At 44.1% G+C, this 14,034-nt stretch overlaps 1 protein-coding gene across 1 annotated transcript; it reads left to right on the forward strand.

Moving 5' to 3' along the window:
* Positions 1-268: 268 nt before the first annotated feature.
* Positions 269-8,315, forward strand: LOC311228403 (B2 bradykinin receptor; the record flags this gene model as incomplete). Its single annotated transcript, XM_084314311.1, has 2 exons — positions 269-1,303; positions 8,268-8,315. 2 exons carry the CDS (start codon positions 269-271, stop codon positions 8,313-8,315), a joined length of 1,083 nt encoding a protein of 360 aa, XP_084170437.1.
* Positions 8,316-14,034: the final 5,719 nt, after the last annotated feature.

Here is a 14,034-nt window from a genome sequence, read left to right on the forward strand (position 1 = left end):
ATGGCATTTACACTTAAAGTAGAAAAACAAAAGTAATCTGTAAAATGATACAGTGACTTTCCCGTGAAAAAAACATTAATTGTTTACAGTGTATAGGCTTAATTTCTGAGCCATTCGGTGAAAGGGTGACACACTCCTATCATATCTGTTCTTTAGTGATGTACAGGGAGCAGCTGAGGACACGTGTTTTCCAGGAACACAGGAACTGTAAGTGGTTCATTAGAGGCAGTGGTTTGATCCTCCTATCCTCCTTTCCTTACAGTTTCCAATGGGTTTGAACACATCAGACTGGTCGGTGCCGCCCAGTGTGGACCCGGCGGAGGTGGACGTCTCCTGCGCTAACTACACGGCCGCCTGGTTCTGGTTGTCCGCCCTCCAGCCGTCGTACCTGGGCCTGGTCTGCGCGGTGGGCGCGGTGGGCAACGGCTTGGTCCTGTGCGTGTTCTGCCTGCAGAGGAAGCCCTGCACCGTGGCCGACGTCTACCTGGGCAACCTCGCCGCCGCCGACCTCGTCATGGTGTCCTGCCTCCCCTTCTGGGCGGTCACCATCGCCCGCGGCTACCAGTGGGCCTTCGGAGAGCTCCTCTGCAAGCTGGTGAGCGTGGCCATCTCCATGAACTACTACTGCAGCGTGCTGTTCCTGGTGCTGGTCACCGTGGACCGCTACCTGGCTCTGGTCAAGCCCCTGAGTCCCAGCCGGCTGAGGAGGACCGCCTGGGCCAAGCGCCTCTGCCTGGCCGTCTGGACGCTGGGCTTCCTGCTGAGCGCGCCCATCCTGGCCTTCCGCACGGTGGGCTACGTGGAGGACCCGGGCGTGCACGCCTGCTACCTCGCGTACCCCCACGACGCCTGGAGGATTCAGCACAACGTCACCAGGAACGTGCTGGGCTTCCTGGCGCCCGTGTTGACCATGGCGTACTGCAGCTACCACATCGCGGGCGCCCTGAGGGACGGCCGCGCCGCGGGGCTCTTCCCCCCCGGCACGGGGACAACGGAGAGGAAGGCCACGCACCTGGTGCTCGCCGTGCTGGCGGTGTTCCTCTTCTGCTGGACGCCCTTCCAGGCGGCGCTGCTCCTCGACACGCTGGATTACTTCCGGGTCACGCCGGGGTGCCTCTGGGGCCACGTGCTGGACATCGCGATACAACTGTCGACGTATCTGGCGTACAGCAACAGCGCCGTTAACCCCTTCCTGTTCGTCATCGTGGGGAAGCACTTCAGGAAGAGGGCAACGGAGGTGTTTGGTAAAATGTTGAACCCTTGTGCAAAAGACGTCACTTACCTGACCGTCAATTTCTCGTCGGTGAATAGATCGACTGAAACGCAACGGATATCCTTGAGCTGTGATGTGAGCAAATTACAGAAGGTTGGCGACGATATACCTTGAAAAAGTTATTAACTACTGTAAACGTGTACTATTTTATTATCAAATTGTGTCTTGATTGTTTTCTCTTGTGAAAAGGGAAATGATAAACGGTGCGGAGTAGATGACTTCTGTTCTGAGTAATTGTAATTACCGGAGGCCATCTGGCTCCGTATCGCCACAGCGGCTATTATCGCAAATAATGCACATGGCTGGTCTTCTTCCTTTTTGTTACCCCTCTGGTCTAGGATCAGCTTTCCCTCCACCAAATCCTAACCTTAACCATTAGCGTGTAGGGGAGACAACTGACACCAGGACCACACCGGGATTTGCAGTCGCTGTGGAACGCGGTGGATGGAAACAAACCGCAAAGCTAATGCTAACCGCTTCATGGATGTGAGTGGAAAATGCTAAAAAGATTAGCGCCATACTCCGGGAGGTCTAGTTGAATAAAAACACAGATTTGGGTGGTCTAACCTAGTTAGTCTGTTAGTCTATTCGTCTATTTAAAACACCACTTGAGCTGAAAGGGAGCTGCCACCCTCACAAGCCAGAGGAATGGTCTGAGCAGCCAGATGAGCTGTTTTTCAGCTCGGTTTTTACAATAGTCATTCAAGTTTTTAATCATTCAGATTTGGTCTGGGTGGTTAATAACACATTTTTCTGTGGCGTGACAAACTCAGAAGACATATTTATTATGGCTTTAGACTTGAGTCACTGACTGAAAGGGTGGGGGGGGGGGGGGCATGTTTACTGGTTTTCCATTGACACGTCCTATTACTTTTGTTGTTGTCTTGTTGACGCTTTTAAGAAATATGGAAATCTTTCAGACTGGCTGACAAACAATCCTGAGAATTTATGTTGTAATGTACACACTAAATAACTACTGTCTAGTGTTGAAGATGAATCTCAACGTGATCTATGGAGATTTTGATTGTCACTGAGCCTCTTGATGGAGTGCGCCATTAAGGGGACTGGATCTTCTCAAGCGTGCTCCACAAATGGGACTTGTTCCATTGTGAGTTAATTGAAACACAAAAGGTCATATTGTTCTTTAAAAAGCTCACAGAACTTTCTACGCCTTGCCCTCTTCATAGGAGCAGTTTGTCTAAGGTACATTTAGTCTCTTAGGTTCTACGCTGAAACATCTCGCTAAAGAAATGGGATTTGTTGAATTGTTTTTCCATTAACAGAAAAACAATATGCTATGTACTGTATCATAATGTCATATGGGGAGTGTAATATAAGATATTCCTTTATTGATCCCCTTGGGGAAATTTGGCCGTTATAGCAGCATGGGGGAGGAGGGAGGGGAGGTACAGGTATGGGAAGGGTAATAGTAGAAAGACATAAATATAGGCAATGAAATAATTGTATCTGAATATAGAAATATGAGAAAAGAAAATAAACAGTGTAAACAATATAATTAACTGAATATAAGAATATGAGAAGAAAAAAAAAGTGTAAAGGTGCTGATGAGGGTCTGTACGCCCTATCGGTTATATGGTATATGGGTGTAACGGTACACAGAAGTCAAGGTTCGGTACGGGTTTTCGGTACAGTGGGGGAAAGTTTGGCTTTCCATGTTCCACTCAGGGGTGATGTAATGTGCAGTAACTGTACTTGTAGGGCTGTCAACGAATATTCGATATTGAAATTAATAATCGACTTGTAAATTTTTTTGAATAATTATAATAATTATATTAGATTGTGAAAAAAACAGCGCCCGGTGGGCGGTCGTTAGTGGTTAACATACCGTTGTATTCGTTCTGTACACTACACAGCCGTTCGGTACGGTACGGTACACACTGAAACTGTTCGGTACGGTATACGGATACGCGTACCTTTACACCCCTAGTTATATTATATGTCACAATAAATATAGGCAGTAAAGAATTTGAATCTGAATAATATGCTATGAGTAAGAGTAAAAGTAAACAGTATACACAAGGTGCAGTAAGGTACCCCAACTGGCATGATGTAGGTCATACATGTAGTCCGTGCAGGTGGTCAGACACACAACTCCATATCCTAACATGTAGACTCAATAGAAATCCTCACTCACCAAAAAAATACACGATTATGTAACACATTTGGCTTGAAGGTTATTGAGTTATTGAGTTGGAATGCGCAATGTCATGATGATGCATGTGACTTTCCACTGTTAATAATCACTCACTTAGCCCTCACTCCTACACAGAGCTGCCTCTACGGCGCCTTGACGTCACAGCCTGCAAAACGGCTCGGCCTCAAGTGTCTTGTAACTCGACCAAAATCACATTCGTGACCAAATTAGTAATGCGGCAATGACTTTGAATTGGGTGTGTAACTGACGTAGAGTATCACAAATAACCCCAGAAAAGATCAAGCTTGTCCGAACATTTATGAATTATGCAGTGATGTAGTGATCAGAAGAGTAAACAGATTATATTTTCTGCGGAAGGAAACTGTACCTATATATGGCTGCGTTCACCGTCGTTTTCATGGACACAGTGAATAAACAAGGCCGCACAGACGCTGTGAAATTTAAATATTTAACTTTTTTCGGCTCTTATTTATAAAAGAGATAAAAAAAATATGGATGTAACAATAATATTATATTATTTATCCAATTATGTCAAGGGAAGATTAATAGGTACTTAAATAAAGTGTACTTAAATAAAGTGTTTGGGCTGTTTGGGAACTGTTTGACAGTGTGTCACTAGCTTTGATTTTCTTCATTTGCATCATCTCAACAACTCTCAAACTAAATTAATTAATAGAAGACAATGTGTAGCTTTGGTCTCGGTGTGGTTCTATTGGCATAATAAAGCTGCTTTGTGTTTTTGTTACGTTAAGACTCAGTTATTTTTGTACAGGACTCGAGAATGGCGATCTAAAACAGACGTGTTTGTATCTTTCAAGTTTCAAGTTTGCTTTTATTTGTCAAACAATACAATAAAGTACATGTAAATTACAGTGACATGCTTGGTTCTGTATGAGCCCCTGATAATGTGCTTCATACAGTAAGAAAAAGTAAGTACAAGGGGAATAAGTCCCAACAATATACAATATACAAACTAAAGTACAACCCAAGTACAACCTAAGTACAATGAAGTAAAAATGCAGACAATGAGGTACAAACTTTTCTTTTCTTTTTAAATGCAAGATGCAAGATGCAAAATTAGGTATGGATGCAAATCTATTTAAATAGATAAATAACATCTACATAGATAAAAAATATCGTCGGGTCTCATCTCATCACCTCAATCAGGACAGGTAGGCAATCTTAGAATAGAATAGAATAGAAATACTTTAATTATCCAGAGGGAAATTTGACACTACAAATCGTTCACATTAAACATTTTAGACGAATAAGAAGTCTACAGAAAGCAAGGCGGCTGGGTGGCGCAGCGGACATTGCGCTTGTCACCAACGCATGAGACACCGGGTTAGACTCCGGCTGTCGGCGTCGCCTCCGGCTTGGGCCGGCCGTCATACTGACTCAATTGGCAGAGTTAGCGTGTGGAAAGTCGATGGGTGGTAATCTGGACGTTGTGGACAGCGACTCCTACAGGTCGGTTGGGGGACGCCTGCACAGCAGAGACAGGAAAATGGCGGGGGTAGTGTGAGCTTCCTCCCATACGTTACACCTCGCCAATGAGAGTCCGCGCTGGCAGGTGAAAAGATGTGACAGGCTGCCTCCACATGTATCGGAGGGGACATGTGATGCAAGGCTTCTATATCCTCCCTACAACTGGCCAGTGGGGGGCATATGCGAGCAACTTTCAATACAGTGGAGGGAAGAATTGGCACGGCTAAATTGGGATGGGAGAAAAATTGAAAAAGTGGATAAAAAAAATAAGTCTACAGTAGGTGTAATATTGCAGTGTTGTTTAAAAAGTAAAAGTCCAGGAAGATGGTAACTGTCACTCTGTGCTCAGTGATGCAGTGAGGCACAGTGATGCATTGTAAAGTCTGATGGCTGTCGGAATGAAGGACTTCCTGTGCTGTTCAGTGCTACATTTAGGGAGTGTGAGCCTAGCACTGAACATGCTCCTCCTGTCAGCCAAGTCTGTGTGTAGTGGGAGGGAGGGGTTTTCCCTGATGGCGTGGAGCTTAGCAAGGCTCCTCCTCTCCGCCACCCTCGCTAGAGAGTCCAGCTCCACCCCAACCACGCTACTGGCCTTCCTGACCAGCTTATCCAGCCTGTTTGCGTCCCCTGCTCTCAGTCCGCTGCCCCAGCAGGTCACAGCGTACAAGAAGGCGCCCCACCACCACCGACTCGTAGAACATCCTCAACATCCTTGTACAGACATTGAAGGATCTCAGCCTTCTGAGGAAGTAGAGTCCGCTCTGGCCCTTCTTGTAGAGTGCCTCAGCGTGTTTTGACCCGTTCAGTTTGTTGTCGATGTGCACGCCGAGGTATTTGTAATCCTCAACCATGTCCACATGTCCCTGGTCTTCCACTCTATAATTCACTCAAAACAAAGGATTTTACCCTGTTCAGTGAGCACATCAAGCGTGTGTGCATCGATAATAACAATTGAGTCTTTATTAAAGCTGAAATACACTGGACAACGTGGTGTCTTAAACAGGAACCAAAATGTTTGTTTCCCTGTTGGGGAACCTGCAGACACATTTTGAGTTTAGTTTTAGTTTATTAGGACCCCCAATTAAACAATAACATAATACTTACATCATAACATATAACATTACAACAAGTAAACAGGACAAAGGACTAGTACATACACAGACACATAGACATAATACTTACATCATAACATTACAAGTAAACATGACAAAGGACTAGAGACTTGTACTAGTACACAAACACAAGACAAGCACCAATATACAACAATCAAACTATGTGAAATAGCTAAGAATACTTAACTGTACACAACTATATGCCCACATGCACGCCTGCACGCATCATGTTCATGCACGCCTATCTTGACAGATAATTCAAATTTGATGTTGAGAACTGTGGCGGGGGTTCTCTTTAGAGCTCCTCAGAAAACTCAGAAAAAAGTATGGTTGGTGTTTGTATTCGCCGGCCTCCCAAGGTGCAGAGGTGACATTAATTTACAAAACAGTGACACAAGCGAAGTAACAAAAACTAAAATACACTATACCTACAATATAAAATGAGTTCCACAATAACTCACAATACTAAACAGAACTAATAAAACACTTACGGAGCTTCACTATGTTACCTACTTCGTAACTGAGCAGGTGAAGACCCCTCTGCTTGGTCAAATGTACACCTGGTAGCCTCACATCAGGCTTCACACAGGTGCCACACATCATTAATTAACACTTCCTACACAGGTGCTACACACCAATTCATTAACAATTTCCTACACACTATACATACAAATTAATTCATTAACCTAAACCAAGCAAATAGCAACACCAATAAAAACCACAAGCATGATAACTAGGGATGCCCCGATCACGTTTTTTGCCACCGATACCGATCACCGATCGTCGTGAGCCATATCGGCCGATACCGATCCGATACCGATTGTTTTTGATTAAAAAGAAATTAAAAATTATTTTATATAAAAAGTTATTTTTTTTTTATAAAATATATATATTATATAATTAGACTTGTACTTGTATTATCTGCGAGACATCGCCACCACGCAACAAGTCAAAATGCTCGCTATCTGCAAACAGCTCCACTGTCTGTGTACAGTAGCCTCCAGCTCCAAAAAGGATTCTCCGGCGCTGCAGCTGGACCCTATTGGTGACGTTACGGTTCTTTGGTCATTTCACATTCAGCAAGCCCTCAGCTCCAATACGCATTGAATCAATGTTATAAGACATTGATATCAAGAGCTATCTGTAGCTACTGCTAGCCGGCTAGATGACGTTAAGACAGAACTTTAGTTCAAGCTAACGCAAGCTAACGGAGGTATGAACATGGACTACTAGACTTTCTGGATCATTTGTTGATATCAGGAGCTATCAGTAGCTAGCCGGCTAAATACCGTTAGACAATGCCTACTAAACGTGAATAGTTGACTGGGTAATTTTGTTTAAACAGTAACGATAGCTAGGTAGCTAACGTTAGCTCAGGTCGAATGCACTACAGACTCGAGCAGGGGAGCCTCCTCTCAGTCCTCACTCAGTGTTTACAAACTCTACACGGGTGCGGGCGGAGCTATGGAGGAGGAGCAGCGGCAGTTTGCAGGTCGTGTGTGTCTGAGACAGACAGCGAGTGAGACCTTCGCTTGATCGGTTTCCGCGATCGGCGAATATGACTCATTATCGGAATTCACAGATTGCATATTTATACTGAGTATCGGCCGATAACGATCGGTGGCCGATCGATCGGGGCATCCCTAATGATAACCTAATAAATATATTTACATGTATGTATGAATGTATGCATGATAAGATGAATGAATGTAGCACTCCCAGGTGTGTGTGCACCCGTTGTTGTGCTACTGACATTAATAAATTAATGATGGGGGGGAGGGGGGGGGGGGGGGGGGGTTGATGTTCTCAGTACAATAACAGAAGGGAATGGTGAATGTTTGGTGTGTGTGTGTGTGTGTGTGTGTGCGTGCGTGCGTGCGTGCGCGCGCATGTGTGTATGCGTGCTGCTCGCAGTCCGTGAAGGATCGCCACTCCGTCACACAATAACATAATGATGTTGTTGTATAAGTCGCATTATTTGAGCACAATTGTAACTCACCTTTACAATCACATTCGAAAAACATTAAACTGTGATGTTTGGAAATATATCACAAACAATATTACTATAGACATTCACCCACACACATGCAGCAAGATGGCTGCCATCAGGCCGTTAGGTAATTTTCTATGTTTTCTACTAGAAATGACCGTGTCCATCGTTCTCCATGTTGTGATCAGGTTTTGACCCTCTAGGGCCCATTGACCATATGTGTTCCAGCTGTCAGGTGGAAAGGAACCCAACCTGAGCAAATTGGCCGCGGTGTGAATATGGTCAATAATGCTCTTTATGCCATGTATACTGTATATATATTATATACTTACTGTATATCTATCCACATCTGTCTGTACATACCTGCAATCCTTTTTACATATCTGTAGATAATATATCTATATCTGTACATATCCTACTCTTACTAGTTACGCTGCTGGCCAGTATGACTATCTACCATAGTGTCTTTATACCTGTATCACTGTACATATTAATACTACAACTCTATATATACATCTGATTAGCACCATTACTCAATAGAATAGTACTAGTTTATATACTTTATATCCAGTTTATTGACCTGTACATTGTATATGACTGATGCACTTTACTGTTACATTTGCACTCATGGCTGGATGCCAAACTTCTTTTGGTTGAACTGTACCTGTGCTGTATAATGACAATACATTTGAATCTAATCTAATCTAAAACCCACTGAACATATCATGTTTAACTTTCAAAAGACACAAGCCTTAACGTAAAATCACCATATGTTAGTTCCTGAAAACGTACCCCTTTCCGGAGGTACACGGTGTTCCAGGGTTTGAGTTATGGGGGGGGGGGGGGGCAGTGGGGGCTTGGCCCCCATAGGTAGACAGCTTCGGGTTTGTAAAAAGGCCAAAGACTAAGGTCGCTTTCACATATAGTTTTGGTGGACTCGGTGCGGTTCTGGGGGTGAAGTTGCAACATTGTTGCATTCTTCATTTGGTTCGCCTGCTTTCACATAGAAATCTGTCAGCGCACCGAGACCTTCTGAACAATGTCACGCGGTCAAAAAGGGCGCTTGTCTATTGGACAGTGGAAATGTGTGTGTGGCTGCGATCCCGTGTGTGCGCGCGCGCGTGTGTGTGTGTGTCTGTGTGTGTCTGTGTGTGGACTGCGGAGCACTCCAGATCAGCGGAGCCGAGTTTTGACATGGCATTGATCCATTGTTCTATTGAAGCACATTACCACCATCCTCTCGCTAAACAACTTGTAGACCACGGTGTTTTTATGAGTGCCCACAAGTAGCTGTTTTATTAATAATATAATAAGCCACGCTCGGTAATAATAATAAGCCGCGTTTTTTCTTCCTTCTTCCCAAGATGCACAGATATATAGATAGATAGATAGAGAGATTAGATGCAGTGTGCTTGTTTTGCAGTGAGTGCTGCGAGCAGTGGTAATAATAATCACTTCCTATATTTGGTTCGCGTTTGGTCCGATGAAGCCGAACCGAGACCGACGTTTTCAGGCGGACCAGAGTTCGACTGTTTGGTCCGCGAACCGAGTTCGACGCGCATTCACACAGACCCGAAAAACCGGACTATCGAATTCTGGTCCGAAAGTCCGGACCAAACAGCCCCTGTGTGAAAGCGACCTAACTCTGTTAGCGCAGCAGCTAGCAGCGCTACTGAAGTTGATAATGCTAGTAGCGTTAGCTCTGCTGAGGATGTTACCGTGGCTGCCACTGCCAGACCAGAGTCCCCGCTTGACCTGGATCTCGTTTATTTATTTAAATTAATTTATTTTGATTTATACAAGTATTTATGATTTTATGGTCTATCAGATGATAATGTTACTGTATCCTGATAAATGCTGGTGTTAAGTACCATACAACTATTTATTTTCCATTATGTTTTTTTGTTGGTTTTTTATTTATAAGTGCAGAGACAGAGTTAAATACATTTTCATAAATATGGCATTATATATCGCAGAGGTGAGTAAGAAAATGAACAAATATTGATGGTTAAGAATGAGACTGAATAATGACATCACACAATAGTCTAATGATAGTGATGTCATTACTCATTAGTTTTAGACTCTAATCCTAATGAGATATTCCTCTAAATATGACTTTGAAAACGGCCACAATTTCAGGAAAAAAGAGTAAAAAAAGAAATCCAGCGGTGTGCGGTTTCGGGGGCCCCCATAGCTCTCTCAGGTGATAACTCGAACCCTGGTCGGTGTTCCTCCGACAGCAGCTGTATATAAACGTTGCTCTTGCACTGCTACGCACGGCGTGCGGTGGTTGGTTCCTGAAACCAATTCCCTTCTCTGGCCGCGGTCTCAAGCGGAGGGATCTTGTGTAAATCTTGAGTGTGTTGAAAGCTCCTTTAAAGGAGGTCAGAGAGTAATTATAAGGAAGGGCTCTCTCTCTCTCTCTCTCTCTCTCTCTCTCTCTCTCTCTCTCTCTCTCTCTCTCTCTCTCTCTCTCTCTCTCTCTCTCTCTCTCTCTCTCTCTCTCTGGTGTCCTCATGCAGGTATAGAGGCTTATATACGCTCTGATTGGTTCACGGATGGGTTGAGATGTTCCGCTTCGGATCAGTGCTGCCGCCGCTGTGAAAATGGCCGCCGCCAAGAGTCCTTTTCCCTAATGAGATTTTCAAGGTGTGAGGCGTACATGTCAACAGAGGGCACATTTTCAAGGTGTGAGTGTACATATTCTTTTTTTGTATCCACTTTTTCTCCCCATTTAAAATTGTTCTCCCATCCCAATTTCGTATTTCCAATTTGTCCCTCCCCTGTCTTGAACGTTGCTAGACTATGCCTCCCACTGGTCGGCTGTAGTGAGGATAGAAGCCTTGCATCACGTGTCCCCTCCGGTACACGAGGAGGCAGCCTGTCGCATCTTTTCACCGCAGCAGCTCGATCTCTCAGTGGCGAGGAGTAACGTGTGGGAGGCTCACGCTGCCCCCGATACTTCCTGTTTCCGCCGCACCGGCGTCACCCAACCGACCTGTAGGAGTCGCTGTCCACAACGTCCAATCCCCACCCACCGGCTTTCCCACCCTCTAACACTGCAAATTGTGTTAGTATGACGGCCGGCCAAGCCGGTAGCAACGCAGAGAGCTGGGCTCGATACCAGCATATCCTGCGTTAGTGGCGAGCGTCTTGCCACTCAGCCGCCCTGTGAGCGTACATATTCTAAACAGAGGGCACATTTTCAAGGTGTGAGGCGTACATATTCTAAACAGAGGGCACATTTTCAAGGTGTGAGCGTACATATTCTAAACAGAGGGCACATTTTCAAGCAAATATACGATCAGAAACACATTGTAGCGTACCGATAACGTTAAGAGGAGTTGTTGTTTTACATTTAGTAATTTAGCTGCTGACCCTTTTATCCAAAACGACTTACAAATTGTCAACAAGAAATCAACAGGAGGGGTACATCTCTGGCAGCTAAGGGTGAGTAATATTGTTCAAATAGTGTTACACTCTGACTGCACAGTAGTATAGACATAATTAGCATGATAGGTAATAGAATTGTAATAAGGTACATGATAGTAAAAAAGGAAAAATGTAATATATATATTTCTATTAATTTCAGATATTGTTTGAGGAGATGTGTTTTTAAAGTTGGAAATTGGCCCGGGTTTCAGCTGTCCTTACTGTAGGGGGGACTGTTCTTCCTTGGGAGCAGGGTTCTTCAAAGGCGGCTTTTAAAAACCATTCTGGACACTTTTGTGAAATTTGTTATCATTTACACCCCGAAGGCCCGGTCATTATTCCAAATGGAAACAAAACATTAGCCGTGCCCAAGAGCGAAACTTTAGTCTGAGAAGTGGGGCGGAGGGGGGGGGGATTAATTATAATGGAATGGGAAATATGTGCGCACGATTGATTTCTTCATGCATGCGAGTGAAGCTCAAATCATACCCACGGCGAACTTTACTTTAGAGTTAATACTTTTTTTTTTTCATTAGCCATACTTCTCTTGACATGTCATTGCACAAACGCACACATCACAGAAAAAGTCTTGCATGAGGGTGCGGCTGGGTAGCGCAGCGGCCTAAGCTAAGCGCTCGCCTACCACCGCAGAGACTCTGGGTTTGAATCCAGCTGTCAGCGGTACCTCCGGCTTGGTCAGTCGTCCCTACTAACACAATTGGCAGTGTTAGCGGGTGGGAAGCCGGTGGGGTATGTATCCTGGTCGTTGTAAACAGCGACTCCTACAGGTCGGTCGGGGCGCCTGCTCAGCGAGGAAGGCATCTGGGGGAGGTAGTGTGATCCTCCCATGCGTTACGCTCCCCCAGTGAGACTCCTCGCTGTCAGGTGAAAAGAAGCGGCTGGCTGACTCCACATGTATCGGAGGAGACATGTGATAGTCTTCAACCCTCCCTAGGCCGGCAAGTGGGGGGGGAAATGCGTGCAACGACCAGGAAGGGAATTGGCATAACGACTAAATTGGGATGGGAGAAAAATACGGAAAAAAGGGGGAAGAAATTGATAAAAAAAAAAAAAGTCTTGCATGTTAATTAACGTTATATAATGTTCGTTTTTTGGACTGTAAAAAGTGAGAGGGACAAAAACAAGATTTTGAAAAGTGAGCGGGACATGTCCCCCCTGTCACTACTAGTAGAGATGTTGCCCTTGGCCGTGCCACAGAAAAGATGAGTTGTTTTTTGCCTCTCATTTATGTCTTTGTTGCTTCAGGCGTACCTACAGGGCAGGCTGTTTGTAGGCCAATACAGTGTGACTTGAGATATGCAATGCAAAGTCACATTACCTCTTGCAAATTGAACGGTAATTTCCATTACATACATGTATTAAGTCCATTATTGGCACCTCTGACCACTGCCTCTAAGTCCTTATTGATTTATAGTTGGCGGCAATGATGTCATCAATCAGAGGGACCCTGTCGCAAATCACAACAACAAAGTGAATTGGAATGGCCTGTGTCGGGTAATACAAAATGGTATTTGTACACAAATACTGCACTTGAGTATAATTCAGAGGTACTTGTATTTCAAAGGACATATTGCACTTCTTACTCCACTACATTCATCTGAACCCATCAGTTACTAGTTACTTTGAAAAAAGATAAATATATTTTGCAAACAAAACATAGCATAACTGGACCACATACCACTTTAACATAACTTTTAATCAGAGCAGCATAACTGGACCACATACCACTTTAACATAACCTTTAATCAGAGCAGCATAACTGGACCACATACCACTTTAACATAACCTTTAATCAGAGCAGCATAACTGGACCAGATACCACTTTAACATAACCTCTAATAAGAACAGCATAACTGGACCACATATCACTTTAACACAACCTTTAATCAGAGCAGATTAACTGGACCACATACCACTTTAACATAACCTTTAATAAGAGCAGCATAACTGGACCAGATACCACTTTAACATAACCTTTAATCACAGCAGCATAACTGGACCACATGCCACTTTAACATAACCTATAATCAGAGCAGCATAACTGGACCTCATACCACTTTAACATAACCTTTAATCAGAGCAGCATAACTGGACCACATGCCACTTTAACATAACCTTTAATAAGAGCAGCATAACTGGACCACATACCACTTTAACATAACCTTTAATCAGAGCAGCATAACTGGACCACACACCACTTTAACACAACCTTTAATCAGAGCAGCATAACTGGACCACATACCACTTTAACATAACCTTTAATCAGAGCAGCATAACTGGACCTCATACCACTTTAACATAACCTTTAATCAGAGCAGCATAACTGGACCACATGCCACTTTAACATAACCTTTAATAAGAGCAGCATAACTGGACCACATACCACTTTAACACAACCTTTAATCAGAGCAGCATAACTGGACCACATGCCACTTTAACATAACCTTTAATAAGAGCAGCATAACTGGACCAGATACCACTTTAACATAACCTTTAATCACAGCAGCATACCGTAATTCCTCTAATAGTAACCCCGGCTTGT

This window comes from Notolepis coatsorum (assembly GCF_963971535.1).
Source record: "Notolepis coatsorum genome assembly, chromosome: 5".
In the NCBI taxonomy this organism is placed as follows: Eukaryota; Metazoa; Chordata; class Actinopteri; order Aulopiformes; family Paralepididae; genus Notolepis; species Notolepis coatsorum.